At 42.0% G+C, this 17,133-nt stretch overlaps 1 protein-coding gene and 1 long non-coding RNA gene across 2 annotated transcripts in view; one reads left to right on the forward strand and one right to left on the reverse strand.

The window, feature by feature from the left end:
* Window positions 1-17,133, forward strand: part of LOC310992479 — a 49,155-nt gene that overhangs the window by 12,475 nt on the left and 19,547 nt on the right. The window contains exon 3 of the long non-coding RNA XR_014595688.1: window positions 13,041-13,102. This is a non-coding gene — a long non-coding RNA (uncharacterized lncRNA). The remainder of the gene's footprint in view (window positions 1-13,040; window positions 13,103-17,133) is intronic.
* The window catches only part of LOC310992478 (teneurin-3), a 123,339-nt gene that overhangs the window by 6,724 nt on the left and 99,482 nt on the right, over window positions 1-17,133 (reverse strand). Inside the window, exons 18-24 of the mRNA XM_083980542.1 lie at window positions 13,765-14,014; window positions 12,143-12,163; window positions 8,608-8,840; window positions 6,637-6,791; window positions 2,477-3,354; window positions 1,096-1,271; window positions 383-618 (exon numbers count right to left, since the gene is read on the reverse strand). Coding sequence (XP_083836668.1) covers window positions 383-618; window positions 1,096-1,271; window positions 2,477-3,354; window positions 6,637-6,791; window positions 8,608-8,840; window positions 12,143-12,163; window positions 13,765-14,014 — 1,949 coding nt within the window. The remainder of the gene's footprint in view (window positions 1-382; window positions 619-1,095; window positions 1,272-2,476; window positions 3,355-6,636; window positions 6,792-8,607; window positions 8,841-12,142; window positions 12,164-13,764; window positions 14,015-17,133) is intronic.

Here is a 17,133-nt window from a genome sequence, read left to right on the forward strand (position 1 = left end):
TGAGAGTCAGATTCGAAGAAGGAGAAATACGAGGAGTTGGACTTATGTACAGTACTAGAATATTGATAACCCTCTAAAATACAGAACTAAATGTTGATGTGTCTCATAAATTTAACGGGAAAAGAGAATTGCATAAATATTTTTTTGCAAGGTTGAAACAAGGACAGTGACAAAGACACAGACATAAAATATTGTGTAATTTCTTAGTCATTTTGAGTGATTATCAGCATGGCTAACCAGGGCTGGTTATTGATTCCCTAGCCCTTATACTGTCGCTGCCGCCATGCTCTATTTACCACTGAGCTAAAGAAGATCCCAGGAAATATCCACTATCATTTGCATGTGCATCAAAGAAGAAGGAAGAAAAATCCTCAAAACGTACCCTAAGCTTGCGTCCAAACACGATAACTTTCCCTCTGGCTTGTTCTTTGCGGAAGCGCCACTCAACCAAGTTCTGCCCACTCTCCCCTGGCAAGCTCATGTTGCGTCTGGCTACAGTCGGGTTGGCAGCGCCTGCCAGGATGTGGGGCTCTGTCTGGTAGTGGGTGTCCATCCCGTTGGCATAGGTAATCCTCAGCGAGTTGTCGAAGCCAACCTGATAGCTACTTCTACATTGGTCTGTAAACAAAACAAAAACAAAAAAAAGTGAAGGAAAAAGTGACACTTAGATCAGAGGAAAAGGTAATTACAAACTGAAATTAATGTGGATGGTACAGTAATTTCCTAAAGTGAATGTTGGTTATTTGTACAGTCATAGTATTTCAAATTACACAATTTTCCTGTCAAAAGAATAAAGACGACGTGAAATAACTGGACCATCAGGCTGCGGCGGAGAGCAGAAACCATTCAGACACAAGGTTGATGTGTCTCCCTGACACCCAAATCCACACACTGAGAGAGTAATCATTTACACTGTCATCTGTCAGACCTTGTGAGCTGTAATGATACACGACTTAAGCTTACTCAACATTGGCCCGGTAACCCCAGAAACAATGACAAATAACCGTTCGCAAAATAGCTGTGTTGAGTCGGGAGGGTGTGGGGGTGTAGGGGGGAAGGGGGTTGGTGTGGGGTAATGTGCAAGCGCAGCCTCACCCTGAGCCAGAGTGTAGAAGGCACGAATGGTGGAGGTATTTGTGATGATGCTGATTTCCTCCTCTGTCATGGAGCTCTCGATGTCGACCGTCAGAGCGCTGTATATGTCCGTGTACAAGTTATTCACCATTCCGGTGGGGAACGTCACATTCATTAGCCGCCCTTCACTGTCATAGCTGTGTGACAGAGGGAACATAAAATGACAAAAGCATTGATATGTATGAGGGATCTTGTCGCCAGTGTATTCAATTATCAGCTCTTTTATACTTGTTGTGTAAGACCCATCAAATTCATTGTAATTAAAATGTCACATTTTCTTTCTCTCAGAGCGGACGTGAAAGGGTGTCACTATCAACCTGATGCACAATCCAAATATTTGAAAAAGGAGACTGACACATCTCCTCAGTTATCAGTCTTATACAAAACCCACTGGCTTGTAATGAATTCAATTATTTGGATGATTGATGCATCATTATAATCTCAACTGAAGGCTTTGTTTTTTTTCTTTTTTAGTTATAGTGAGGATATCATTCATGGTGTAATGTGATATGACAGTGAATTACACAAGGAAGAAAAATTCAATCACTGAGAGGCCATGCCACCAAAATAAAGTGTCATTACTGTTACAGTCCATGTGGATTGTCATTATGGAACCAAATCACGAGTTGGTCATTTTCTTTTATTTAACTTTTTAAAATCTGTGCAATGCATGTCAACACAACATGTTATTGAATGCAACATGCACCCTTTAATCAAGTAAAAAAATAATTTGAAAAAGTAGCACTTAACTTTACGGATATTGAGTTATTTAAGTGTAACTAGGCTATTTTACAGATCTGAGGCAAATGTTATAATTAGGTTTCAATTAAATGTGCACCCTAAAGCAGTTTGCAGGTAAGTGCAGTTGCCAATTATAGAGTAAACTTGAACTGAGCTGCGAGACCAGACAGAGCACACACAGGGTTATGCACATGCAAGTACACTCACACACACACAAACACACAGAAAATATTTTTGTCTTTGCACCTCATGGCTTGAGGTTTTATTTTAGAATTAAAAAGCAATATAAATATTAGTGTCAACCTCCGATCTGCGGCAGGTAACAAGCTCCAACAGAAGTTTAATGAAGTCTTCAAATACGGGGCCGTTAACACTGCCCCCTCATCTGTGAGGAGCAGGTGATATATATATATATATTTTTATTCCCAGACATAACAAAATCTGCCAGAATGCAAAGTGACTTTGTTTCTATAATTTGTATTAGCATGCAGACAGGACAAGGCGTGTTTCATTTGTATGTGTACAGCTTCCAGATGTGAGAGGCCTGAATTGAATTGAATTGAATTGAATTGCAACTTTAATCAGACCGCTCCGTACTCACTCGTAGAAAGTTGTCCAGCCAATCTCCGACGTCTTTGTGGCCAGCAGCCCGTTGTTACCATGGTAGGTGAGAAGCACCAGCTCCTGCCCCTGCGCTGTCAGAGTCTTCAGCCTGCCGTTGGTGCCCATGGTCAGCCAGATCACCTGGTTGTCAGGGGCGACGATCCGCACCGGCATGCGGTTGGGATCTCTGCGGATCCTCAGGGTGTTGCCGCTGCTGTCGGTGACGGCCGTGATGTCGTTCTCCGTGCTGTAGCTGAAGGTGTACTTCAAGTCGCCGGTGAGCAGGCTGGCCGTGTGCTGGTGGGTGCCGTTGCTGTCGAACACGTACAGCTCCTGGGCATCGGGGGAAGCCACCTCGTACGTGTTGGAAGCCAAAGTTGGCCCGTTTCTATAGATGGCCCGGATGCGGATGTTGCCCAGGTCTGCCACGTAGAGCGTTCCATCTGGAGCTGCCACTAAAGAAGACGGAGCATTGAGCCTGGCATCTTTGGCATAGCCGTCCCCTGTCTGGTAACAGTCGCAGTTGGCATCGTTCTTGCAGTCGCAGTCGGAGGGAGCTCCCGCCAAATGCGTTATCTCTCCATCCACAGAAACCTTCCGGATCCTGCTCATCTTCCTCTCATCTGTCTCCGCTATGTAAATGGCGCCGTGGAAAGACACGGCGATGGACACGGCGGATTCCAGAGGGGTCAGCTGCGCCCGCTGTCCGCCCGCCACCCCGCGCTCCAGTCCAGCCAGCGGGCAGTGGATTGGCCGGCCGGCTGCGATGCTCACCTGGCCGTTCTCTGTGATGCGCAACACTATGTTGTTGTCCAGGACGTAGAGTGAGTTGTCCATGGGGCTAATTGCGAGGTCTGTGGGCCACTCCAAAATCACCTGGAAAAAACAAGCAATAAACAGAACATTGCCTCCAGGAAATAAAACGTAATTGCCGGCTGACTCAATATCATCCTACACTGTGATTGATTTAAATAGTGCACATATATAAAATGCAGCAGTGAGTCAAACCTATAAGCTCTGCTCATAAACAACACACATTTTCTTGGTGTCTAAGATCAGGAAGCACAGGGCAGAAATGTAGTGGTGTGGAAAGTGAATATATTGAATTGAAGAAGGTATGAATACATCTTAATTGTAATTGTGTCCAGGCAACGTTCTGCTCTTTTTAACCTATCCTCAGTTGCCCCAGCCGCAGCCTTTCTCATTAAAGATTACTTTTATTATCTTTCTCAACGGGTGAAACATAATCTATCTGCTTGATGATTAAGACACAGGCTAGTGGGGGCATCAAGCATGACATTTTTGCAGCAGTGTAGTCTCTCTTTCCATTATGCTAGTTTATCTAACTTAAGAGTGTATAATTTCAATGGCCTGCAAGGAAAAGGAGAAATAATGTGATGATAGAACCTCCTCTAGGTTAGAAGATTATCTCTTTTCCTCACGTTGTTTTGCTGTCGCTGATACATGAATTACTGTAAAGGCATAATTCATTTAAAGAATAATTCTGACTTTAAGATTGTTTCCCATCATGCGCTCTTGTCCCTTCTAAACATTTCACATTTTAACTTGCTGCAACTGAGATTTCAAACTAAATGAAATATTGTTTTTTTTATTTTTATTATTCACTATGTGACTATAGTGTAGATACAAAGTAACCTTGAGTGTGCACTTCATGCCTTCCTGCTCCATTTGTGCTGTACTAATTGATGCTGCAACCTGAGCGAGAAGCTCCCTGTGGGAGGGAGAGGGTGTTGATCAGGTACCTCACATTATGTCAAAATTAAGCAAAAAAAGAGAGTGCATTATTAAATAAGTCTCTGGAAAAGATTTAAAAAAAAACCTTGTCCAACTATCACAGTCAGAAATGTGTCAGCGTGTAATAAAAGCTTATTTTCAAACAGTACAAAATGGCCCTCAAATACACAACTGTGTCATTAAAAGTGTAAAAAATGCTCCTGAATTGTGCTTTTCCACAGGGTGATTAATAATACAACACTTTGCCTTTAAGGCTGCCACTAGTTAAACTGCACTGAGCCAGTTCTGTAGCTCGGATGCCGGAGGAGCAGACAGTCTCGCCAAAATCATGTCTTTATTGGCTCAAACCAAATGACTTGGTTAATTAGCAAAAAGTGACAAGCTTAATCCTTTGTCTTCATGTTCTCTCATGTTCTCCCCCTCTCTTCATGTTCACCACCCACATACGCGTACTAACACAAACACAGATTGCTCTCTCTTCTGTTTACATTCAAAATGCTCTCATGTTGCCAAAAAACACCCTTTAATATTCTCCCCAGCTCTTTTTTTTCCTTTTAATGCATTTCCATTGTTATCTTATCTCTGGAAAAGGACACAAGGATATTTGATATCTGCTGTCAGGGTCACTGGTTTTGACTGTGGCAGTGCTTCCTATCTACTAAGTGCTTTGTTTGTACTATTTCTTTTTGCAAGCTGATCTGCATTAGAACATTAGAAATCTAATTAAAATGTAAATTGGTTGGTTTAAAAAACAAAACACAAAAAAGTTGAAAAAAAGAACACATTCTTATGTCTGGTGCATACATGTATGAGGTGAGAGAACCAATCCTGCAGCAATTTCATTCTCAACCATCAATATGCTTAAAAATTCACTTTTTCACTTTCACTCTGCAGAAGCAAGAGCCAGACTAAAGCTTGCGAAAGCTTCCACTGTCACATGTTAAAAAACATTTTTGGATTTTTATTTTTCTTCATTATTCATCTTATACCAGATCTGAAAACCGAGGGAGAGAATTCAAGCTGCACTCCTACTTTGGGAGAAATGTCACTGCATTGTAATGATACAACCTACAGGTTTGGGGCGGGGGTTGATGTTTTTTTATGTTGCCTCATTTGCAGGTAGATGGTAAATTGTGTTGGACAAAAGGTGGCTGTCGTCAGGTCCTGCACAAGAAGATGTTTTATGAGCAGCAGAATTGGCTACGGAGTGCTGCTTCATTATCATGTCTGGTCTAAGAGTCCTCAATGCTGAGAATTTCCAGTGAAAACGCTAAACGCTAATTCAGCTTCAGCCACACATCAAAACAAGCCCCACAAACTGAGTAATTATTCTTCCCTCCACATCCTCTGCTGTGACCTGAAAACTCATCTTTTCAATAAACACTCCATGTCTCCACTTCCTGCCTAAATCACATTCTCCTCCTAGCAGATATTTTGCAGCAAATACTTTCAGGGAAAGCGCTCTGCTGTTGCAGAGAGTTGAATTGAGAGCGAGAGAGAGAGAGAGAGAGAGAGAGAGAGAGAAAAAAAAGAAGGGGACACATTTCCTTCGTCTCTATTTTCTCTTCACCAGGCACCTTACAACAATTTCATTGCTGTTCTAGGAATTGGAGCTTATTCCACTAATGTCACTGTACGTTTCTCTGGATAAGATCTGTCAGTTAAATGCCTGAATTTCATTAAACACTTATTTAACCAGGAAATCGTCAATGAGATGTCCTTGGCTGGGTGCGGACCAATAACAATATTACAGACTAAAAACATAAAGCAGATAACACAGAATATCTCACAGGATCTGAATTGAACTAAAATGTGATTATAAAACCTGGAATGAAAATGAAATGCCATTAAGTCCACATCCTTGAGACAAGCTGAAGAGGTACTTAAGAAACAAACCTAGGGCTAGTCTGAGACAGTCAATATAAATAAGTCAGAAGTCAGAATCTCATGCTCTCAAACAATGGATGAATTACACTAAAGCTGTTCTAATATTCCCCGCAAATAGCAGCCAGAAGAGAGGGCGCACAATTTCTGCTGCGATGATTTAGATTCTCAGAAAGAGAGCAGTTTTTGCAATTTTAAATTTAATTGCAGAGGGCTCTCGGCAGCGGGAGCAGCATGCTAAAAAGCTCTTTTACCAAGTGCAGTGAAGGAAGGTAAATTCTAAAAAATGCCTTGGCATGTCTCGTTCTCACTCAGAAACCAGTTGCCGCTGAAAGATTATCACTCATGGAAAAAATGAAATATATATGTAATATATATGCAGTTATGTAAGGCTGCATTATCAGATGAGTCATAGGTGAGCAAACAGAGAAAAGGGGTCAGAGGGGCGGGGCCACCGGGTGGCGCTATGACATGTGACAAGTGAGCACACGGGCGGTGTGCGTGAGCGTCTTAAGTCACCTGATTGATGTCCATGCTGTTGTCACAGGTCAGAGGTCGAGCCGACGTCAGGTCATTGGAACCGAGGAAAGTGGAGATGATGCCGTTCTGGTCCACCTTACGGATTGTGGTGCCATCGACAAAATAAATCAGGCCATTCTTGTCCACGGCGATGCCTGTTGACATCACATAAAAGAGAGGGAGGGAGGGTGAGAGGAAAGAAGAAAAGAAGCGAGAGAAAGAGAGAGAGAGAGGGAGGGAAAAAAAGAGCTGTGATAACAGGGCAACATGGTAGATATGCGGCATCTCTGCTTGCATGACTCAGTGGACAGAACACGATGGATACATGTGTCAAGCTTGCCTTCCCATTATTCAGGTCACTGCAAAAAGCACACCCATCAATAATTCACAGGCTGCTTTTCTGGTATTAAATAATTTCTCAGGCAGAAGTGGGAAAGGCTGTATTCATACCGTATATATATGTGCACTCGCTACGTCTTGTAACCTCCCTCTCTCCAAAAACAGACTTTGGTGAAGTGGGGGTGTCAATGAGTGGTGCGTTTGGGACATTTCTTTTTTCCCCCGACAGTGGCAATCATCAACAATCTGCACACCATTTGAGAAATGAATGAGCGAGGGAGCGGAAATGACAGCTTCGGCCAATTTTAGATGAAAGGGGTGAAAGACAGACAGTTGCCATGGTGACAACTGTGGACTAAATTGTCTCAATGATTGAGTGTCAGCTCAGAGTTGTAAGGTGCAGCCAAGCCAGTGTGGAGTTAGTGGAGTTACATGCAGTGAGAAGTACTTTTCATTCTCCACATTGGTTTTTAACACAATGTGGCTTTGGATATCAGTCGAAAATGACTCCGGTTTAAAGGACCATGTACATGTATGTATGTGTATGTGTAGTATTGTAGTATAACATAGTGAAAACCTGTGCCTTAGTTTGTGGAGAGTTTTTTTTTTTTTTTTTTTTTAAATGCTCTGAATCAGCATTAAGTACAGTTTTACCTCCAGAGCGTGTAGCTTCTTTTTCAATGAAGTCTTTAAAAGCCTCTATGGAAGGTGAGTGGTTTGGTTTGACCTGTGGCTAGGTCTGCACAAGATTGCTTTCTGCTAAAACATTGACGAGCCGAGGGAGCCCACGGTGAATCCTTGGGAGCTGGCTATTTGACAGTCTGAGATTCGCAGACAGATGAAAAGTGTCACATTTGAGCAGAGTTCACCAAATGTCTGAGAGCAGAGGGAAAGAAAAAAAAAAGAGAAGCCATCTGCTGTTTCTTCCCTGGTCTCGGCTTCCACCCACTCAATCATTAAGAGTCGCTCCCTCAGATTGCCTTCACTCAAGCCTCTATCACCCAGCTGAAGCTGAGCTGCTTGCGGTTGGCATTCGGAGCAGGGGCAGACAAACCGGCGCAAAACAATTCATCTTAGCTTTTTCATCCAGAAGATTTTGTGGAAGAGTGAAGAGCAATCCAAGCACAAACGGTCACGCTGCCGTTTAAATGCGGACAACAGGTTGTGCGCGGTGGCCGTCGACGTGTGGACGGCTGTCGCTTTCACACTTCACTTTCACAATCGCCACTTTGAGAACAATCAAGTGTAAATTTTGAATGATATTTACAGGAATATCCAATCACGTCAAATGAATTATTCATCGTGTTTCTGGAAGGTTAAAACAACAACTTTTTGACAGGCAGCAGCTGCAACAACGTCTGATTTTTTTTTTTTTTTTCTTGGCTGCCAGTCCTGTGTCCTTTCACTTCTCAACATGAACCACAACAACTATCTGTTCATTAAAACCAGTCATCAGTAATTACATTGAAATAAATCAAACCATTCGAATCATTACTCTGAGTTGGAGCAGAGCCTGGATTTAACGAACACATGAATTTAAATCTAACACTTGCTGCTCCAGGCCGAGGAACCCATCAGCTATTTCCGCCCCCTCCGTTTGACTTCAGCACCTTCATCAGCTCTTAACGATACCTTTGGGTCCAGTGAGAGACGCCTCTGGAGCTTTGCCTCCGTCCCCGCAGTGGTTCTCATCAAAGGGCAGACAGTGTTCACCGGTGCCTGCCATCACCTCCGTGTTCGACTGCAGGTCCTTGGTGCCGGTTAAGATTTTGGGTCTGTAGATCCTCCGGGAGTTTGTGTCCGACACGTAGAGCTGGCCCGTTACTGGGTGGGTTGTCAGGTAATACCGGTGTGCTGGGTTGTTACTGCATGCAAGACAATAGCTGGTTTATATACTGTCACCAGAGACACACAGTTTTTCTTTAAATAACCACTAAAGTACAGCTAAACACTGCTTTAATTGTGATGGTGCTAATTTACCCATAAAATGTGATCTAATGCAATAATCTCTAAATCTTTCCAAAACACCTGAAACTAATCTGTTCACCCTAAATGACTCCTGATGAAATTTAACCTGATTTTCCACCTGAATAACACATTTCGTCAAGAATTTTATCAGTACCTTCCATGTAATCTCCCTTCAGCAAATATTGTACACAGTGTGCATTAAAGTAGTTTGATTTGTTAATTTTATTTCCTCGATTCACACATTCAGGGGAGTGTAGACGGCTGTGTTTGTTTACAGATTAATATCAATCTTGCATACATTATTCTGAGTGTGATGTAATTGAAGAACCTTCTCCAGACTCACGTCTTTCTGTTTTAATTGCATCTAAAGAGGCGAGAGTAAATTAATGCCAATGTTCGATCGGGGTGTTTTTGTGGAGTTAAGCTGTCATTAAGAATGTCATTTTCTGTAGCGAGTAACTAGTTTTTCTTTTCTCCCCAAGGCCCAATTGCTGCTTAAAATAACCTTAGGATGAACCGCCGAAGAAAATAATGCCTGTTTTTTAATGTGGCGAAAAGATGATGAAAATTTCCACAGCAGGAGAAAAAAGGGCAAAAGGCTTTGAGGGAAAGAACAAGTGGAAGACAGAGAAGGTTGAAAAAGATGGAAGTCAAACAGAATTTAACAGGATGCCACTGCAAAGCAGAAATGACAACTTGTGTGCCAGGTCATTGCGGTTGTTATCACTCCCCTATGAGGGGAAGCCTCTGGGAGTTACAGAACTGACTGGCTTATGTTAACAAAGTGCAACTACTAATGGCATTGCATAATGAATCTCATAATGAATCTTAACCCCTTCGGAAACGTTTGATTCCACAACACACGACTGACTGATGCTTAGATTTGAAGAAAAACCAATTAAACTATAATTTTTCCCCCCTTTAAAAACAATTCAAAACGCTGACAAGCTACTGAATTAGTCTTTTCCATCAGGGCAGAGTTGATGCATTGCAGTTGCCTAAGTGTCATTAAGGAACTCAAAACAGTGGCTGTTAACATGAAAAACAGCTTCGCTTTACAGTGCAGTCGTAAACATGGCTTCTCTGGTCATACTCAAGCTTAATGGTACCTGAGTCAATACCGGTTGGCTTTGGAAGTGGGATAATGTGATGGCAAAATAAATGTGGCAATGAAACATCTTTATAAAATGATGAAGATGGAGTCATAAAAACATGACAGCTTTTATGAGTCAAAGTAAATGCCCCAAAAATAGGCGGCTGCTATCAAGTTCCTCGAAAGATTCCAGCCTGACGCACACGAGTAACCCTTCCCTTTCTTTTACAGTCACCCTGCAGGGGGGATGGACACAGTAAATTAAACACCTGTATGACATTATGTAGTCTTATAAAACACCGCTGCAATAAATAAAACCTTTGTGAAGCTTCTGATGTTAGTATGGTGCTTACAAGTTTTATGGTGAATTTTAAGGCTTTGCTACAAGGTCTTATATCTTATATGTTGTTTACCTCTTCGGTTCAAAACAATAGCTCAAACTATGCCACTAAATTGACCGGTTGGCAGCTCCAACACAAACTAAACCACTGCCATTTGACCGGCTGATCAGGTTGTGACCGTCTTGTGGTCCAGGTGCTCATCATCCCTTGATTAGACTGATCGCAGCGTCCTAATTGCTGCCGTTAGCAGGCAATCAGAAGCCTCCGACTGGATCCAGGATCCATCCAGCAGCCCTATACTACACATCAGCTTGCTCCAGCTCTCACGCATCAGTCCTGTGTCTACGCTCCCCTTTGCTGTCTTCCTTTGGCAGCTCATAATAAGTTGAAGACCTTGTTGTTACCCTATACTGTATAGCAGAGCGAGGACAATCAGCTGACAGCACCGAGGCGTCTGCAGCTGAATGGCGTATCTGCAGAGCTGCACTTCAACATTTCTCTCAAGGGATGAAACGTATACATTACACACAAGTCTTCCTACATGAGTAGAAAGGAAAACAGCTTTGTGAAGGTCGTTTTATTTGTTCATCTGTCGCTTGGAGAAGTAAAGTTCAGGCCTTTTCTTTTCTTATGCTATTGTATCCTTACATGTAGATCCTAAATCAACACAAAACTGTGCACGTGTGTTGTTTGTTTCCTTTATCTTGGACCGCAGGGAAACCAAACAAAAAAGATCTACTGTCGATTCACACAAACAAACGCAAAAAAAATAAGCAAAAGTCACATGGGCTGACAGTGACCTGCACCGCTGTGGTCATTCATGCTCTATCAGCAGACATGTCAACTTTTTTTCCGGTGACTCACGACTAATCCTGTTGCACTTCACTGCACTGGGAGGTTTTATGTATTTTCTCTGAGGGTCAATGACGCTTTCAGAGAAAGAAAATATTCTCAAATACTCAGACAATGATCAAAACAATACATATTGATACTGCTGGAATGGAGACAATGGATTCTGCAGTTAAAGAGGGGAGTGGGTTGGAGGATTTATTGCTTTAGGCAGTCACACGGGACAAATGGTGTTGATTTTTAAATCCATACAACAGGAACATGCCTATATCACATCATCTTTTTGTCACACCAGCGGCAACACCTTGATAGGCAACTTAATAAAATTGTTCCAGTTTGCTGTGTGCAGAGCACCTCTGGCACTTATGGTCAAGTTAATCACTGAGACAACCTAATTGCCACCAATCTGCATAGTCACTTGATCTGATGCTGTCGTCTTAATTATGAATACAAAGCAGTTGTGGAAGCCCCCGCGGCTAAGAGCATCTGCCAAACACCATCACTGGAAATGTAATTATGAGCCTCACAATGGTTCTGTTAATTGCGGCACTGTCGTCCTAAGACTGCATTTTTATGTATACATACAGTAAACGTGGTTTCTGTTCATTTCAGCATTTTTTTTTTTAAAGATATGAATTACTTGATTTTTTAAAAACTAAACTCTTTAACTATTTCATCAACAATCACACTGCACAGTTGCACTTCCTGAAGACCATGCACTCATTCTTCTTGTTGATGTAATCAAGCTATAATTGGCTTTTCTGTAATTACACATAGTAATCACTGGTGCTAAAGGTGAATGTAAAAAGGAAGAGTTACTCATATGTTTATATAAAAAAAGGATGATACAGATGATGATGATGATGATGGTGTAGGAAAAGCAGAAAGAAAACATGCAGTTAGGTGAGCCACCCACCTGTGCCTGAAGTCTTTATTTCTACGACAGGGAACATAGTGAGCAGGAAGAGAGGAAGAGGAAGAAGAATCAAGAAGAAGGAAATTGGTCAATCTTAAACTTTTACTTCTCAAGGTTGTTGTTTGTCTGTGTGGCATCTTAGTCAAGGTTTGACTTCTTTTTACATTTTTATTTCTTATTGAAACCATGTGGAAAAAAAGCAAAGGTTTCTCTAACAAGGTCTCAAACTTTAGTTAAAAAACACAAAGGCATTTTTTGTTCACCTTACTATGTCTAGTTGGGGGGAAAAAAAACAACACAGCTGAAACTCAGAAAGTCAAAAATATTCCCTTGAAAAACAAACCCAGCCACCTGAGGATGAGGCAGCATCTGTTTGTCAGGAAGCGGAGAGAGGGTGGACTGTGGCTGAGAGTTACAAACCACAAAGTCTCCATAAAGCCTCCTCCTGCATCGCCACTGCTTTCCTCAATTTGACCACTCATATTGAAGTATTGATTCTGCCACTTGTTACGTTGGCCACTGAAGCCAGACTCTAAATGATGATTTTACGCAAACAGCATGTTGAAAGAGGTTCAGAGAATCCCATATGGAGTATTTGGGCTCTTGTACAGGAAGCGTGCATCATACATACCAAGCACTGAGGCCGCTTTGGTCTTTAAATGTTTGAGAGAGACCAACATCAAGTGAGACTTGTGCTTATTCAACTGTATTGATCTAAATCTGTATTTCAACTGCTGTCTAATAAGCGTTAAAATTGTCCTCAGTGTGTCTTTTATGCGAGACTAAATTCAATGTGGCGAACACCACAATGTTTTCATTGTAGTGTTTTGCTTCTTTTCTTGTAAACATAGTAAAATAGCTGCTTGGAGACACCAACCACTTCCTTGTGTTTATCTAGGAAAGAGTTGCTGAGCATGCATGCTCCTCTGCAGCAGCACCCCTGACCGTCCCGTCATACAGGTACGAATGTGTTCCCACTCACTTCAGTTGTTTTTTTTTCCAATGAAGATCCTGCCTCATAATCTTAACACTTAACTTTCCCATCGCTTGGCACGCAGCTGCCCGCCAACAGCGCTGTGACCTTTGTCCTTTCAAGGCAGTCTTCATATGTTTGTCATCTATGTGTCTCATGTAGGATGATAGCCCAATGTACATTTAATCAACACCTGCTACTTTGAAATAAGCCAACTGGCCGAATCAGAGTCACTGCTGAGAGAAGCCAACTTGGCATGAGGGTGTAAATCATCCCAATTACACGCTGAAGACAGGATGTCTTTCCTAATTATGGAGATGGATGGGGAAAAGATTTCAAATTTCTGTGGGTGGGGGAAAGATGTGTGCGAGGGGAAGTCAGTTCACTGTGTCATTTCAGTTTCTCTCACAGCGCCGAGGACTAAATGTAAAAATAAGAAGAAGGTCAGTTTTCTTTTTCTTTTTTTCCTAAGTCTATTCTGTCACATTGAGGTGTCCTAGCATTAATGACAGTATTCTGCATGATATGCAAGAAATAGTTTTGAAAAATCACAAGGTTCAAGCTTAAAAGAGCCATCTGGTAACACAAAAACACATTTATACCAAAGTTTAATTACACCTTAAAAAAAAAAAGAAAACCTCACTCTTACCTAAGCTCCATGATACTTGTGACATTGCCAGTTGGGTAGATGCGGCGGATGTAGTTGAAATCTCCAACATACAGACTTCCATCGATGCCCCATGCCAGGGCCACGGGCGCCAGCAGCTTGTTGCCCTGGGCCTGTCCGTTGCAGCTGGGACATGAGATGCTTCTGCGTCTGCCGTTCCCCATGACAGTGGAGATCACAGGGGGCTGGAGTGAGATGAACTGGTTCTCCCCGCTGCCTTTGTACAGAATGCCTGGGAGACAAAACCGCAGTTAAATGTAAACGCATGATACGTTTTTGTCAGTGGACACAGATAATGGGCTCATTATGTAGGCTTTATTTTAAAAGACGCTCTACTTTTCTATGACAGACTCAGCTGAAGTTAAAATAGTCTATACTGAATTTACAGAAATGTAGCTATGTGTTCAATGATGCACACACACACACACATTAAAGGAGAGGTTTGACATTTTGGATAATGAACTAATTTGCTGTCTTGTACAGAGTCAGATGAGAGAATCTACTCCTCTCTCATGCCTGCCTGTTAACAATAGTTGGAGCCAGGAGGCAATTAGCTTAGTTTAGCATGAAGCTAAAGTGACTCTGTTCAAGGTTACAGTAAACAAAAACGTACCTAATTAGTGCACAGTATGTGATTTTTTTAATCCGTTCACAAACAAATATTAAAGTGACAAGTAACAGTGGTGTTTGTTGTAATAATGTGGTTTTTTTTCTTCTACTTTCTGTGTTGCGAGGCTGAGCTAACACACCAACAGTACATAGTCTACAACTCAGAAAGGCTTTTTTAAAAGCATATATATATATATACTGTATGTTTTTTTGCCTTTAGTGGAAAGCACAGTTGAGAGAGAGACAGGAAATGGGGAAGCAAAGGGGGGTGGGTGACATGCAGGAAAGGGCCGCTCAATGCGGGATTCAAACCGGGGCTGCCTGTAGTGAGGACTGTAGCTTCAACACATGGGGCCGGCTTCTCTACCAACTGAGCTAAACACCGCTCCACAACTCAGAAAAGCTTTTACAACATATTTTGACCAAAAATGTCAAGCGTCAAGCTGTCTTTTTTAAAACAAAGGACAAAAAGAAATGGCAAGAAACATTACACTTGCCCATTTAAATTAATTACACAAAAAAACCTTAGAAAATTTTAAGTAAATATATATATAAAGGAAGACATTTTTGGCTTATTTAGCTTTATATGCCAGGATGCAGCGAGATATATATTTGAAAATGTTCTTTACACCCAAAGTGTGAAAGAGCTGACTCCACTTCTTGCAGTCTTGATGCAATTTCACAACTTGGAAGCAGAAGCAAAACCAGCCTTACTATACCGTTTTTCCTTTGGTCCTAACTAGGAGGTATTTTGTCACAAAAAAAAAAAGTTTGTTATGTATATTTCCCGCGTTCGATTTGGCTCATAATAACTTTTACAAAAACAAATCTAGAGTGCAGCAGCTGGCAGCACAGAGGCAACCAGCTGACTATCAATTTAGCTGATATCCCCTAATAATTCAGTAACATGCATTATTACAGAACTGCTCCACCCTCCACAAAGCCGAAGTATATTTGATCTAAAATAATGTTCTTTTCACTTGACAGCTAGCCTCTCTCTTCCTCGGGTCACAGAGAGGTGGTGAACATAAATACAGTGCAGTGTACCTCCCCCCTTATAATGGTGCCTGCATTTCACTGAGAACTTGCTGGCTCTCTTTTTTTTTAGGGGGGTATATAGTGGGACTCTCTTCAAAGAGGAAAACACATCAAAGGGAACCAGTGCATGCTAGAAGCACTTAATTATTCACATGCAGCAACTTGTTTGAGTTCACACTGCCTCTGTCCTAATTAGTGGATCTATGACTCCACTGAATGTCCACATAATGTCGTTCCCCCACGACGTTATCCCGTAAGCCCCCATAAACCTCGATGTATGTGAAATCAAGCATGCGGCCATGCTGCTCGTCCTTTCCTCTGATTAGTTCCTCTCATTGATTTAATTGATTGAAGGGCAAATTCAAATGAAGCCACGGTCTGGCGAGACTCTTGACAGGACGATCTGACCAATCCGTCTTTTGTATCCGAGAGCGCTATACATGAGCCTCTAACAAAGACAAATAGGTCCGGGGGACGGCTTTATGCGTGACGCCATCAAATGCTCGACCTTGGGACTTTAATTGATCTGTGATCCATGCGTCTGCTAAATGAATGAAACACACAGCGCGATGAAAACTCTGAGCAGAGCTGGAAGGTTTACATTGCACCCAGAAAACACAGCTACAAATAACAAATAAGCTGCGTACACTGACCAGAATTTTAATGTCTGTTTGTGTAATAGCTCCTTAACATTCTCTGGGAAAGACAAAGATGCTTCTCATATCCACGAGCCTAATGCAGTGTGTAGGACATGGATCAGTTAGAGCGGTGCAGGCATCTAGCTGTTTGGCTGGCGTTCAGCTTTAAAGAAAAAAACATGAATGCTGAGGTCATTTTGGCACGCTGCCGTGGACCTCTCTATTTACACTTCCATCACAGTTTACTGTACACACAAGTCTTACCATAGGCTATTAGACAGCATAATGGAATGGATTAAATAGACTAATCAATCATCAGCTACCCCCCGTGATCAGTCCTCACTTAGCAGAGACACTCTACTCTTTCACTTTGATTTCTTCAGACGTGCACAACTTGGGCCACTCCTGTGTGGAGCAAACTGTGGAGTGAGTGAGCAAGATTAAGGTTCAGTTTTCTTCCCTCAAGGACACTTGGTCATGACACATTACTGCTGATGATTGTTGCGAGGATCAAGCTTGTGATGTCTCAGCTGGAGAGCTGCTCTGATGGGAATTTGGTGTCTGACTATCCGGCGCCCCAGGCCTGAGAGAGGAGGACTCCAACAGTGACCAGACTCAAATGGCTTCAGAGCCTTTAAAGATATGTATACATATTTTTAAAATATTTCTGCTTATCTCAGCTCACAACAGCTTTCTGCGATAAGCAGAAATACAATTTATATTTTTTTAAAAAAGAAAAGAAAAAGTTTTGTTTTTCTACACAGACTCAGACAAACTGATGCTCCCTCAACAGATTTTGCAGAGGAGACCTGAAGTCTGGGTATAAGTGTGGCAGCTGAATGGATCAACCATTAGGGACGTGTCTGCTCATTGATTGGTAAATTAATGTGCGTAGGCGTCTTTGAGTTTTGGATAGAAGTTGGGAAAAAGTTAGAGAAGGAGAGAAAAATCACTGTTTCACTTGGCAGAGTGGGAAAGAGGCTTTTTAGAAAGTCTGAGAATCTGTTGTCTCCCATACTCCAAGATGACTCTGATACTGCTCCATCCAGCAATCACACAGCCCATA

Source organism: Trachurus trachurus (assembly GCF_905171665.1).
Source record: "Trachurus trachurus genome assembly, chromosome: 10".
Taxonomy (NCBI): domain Eukaryota; kingdom Metazoa; phylum Chordata; class Actinopteri; order Carangiformes; family Carangidae; genus Trachurus; species Trachurus trachurus.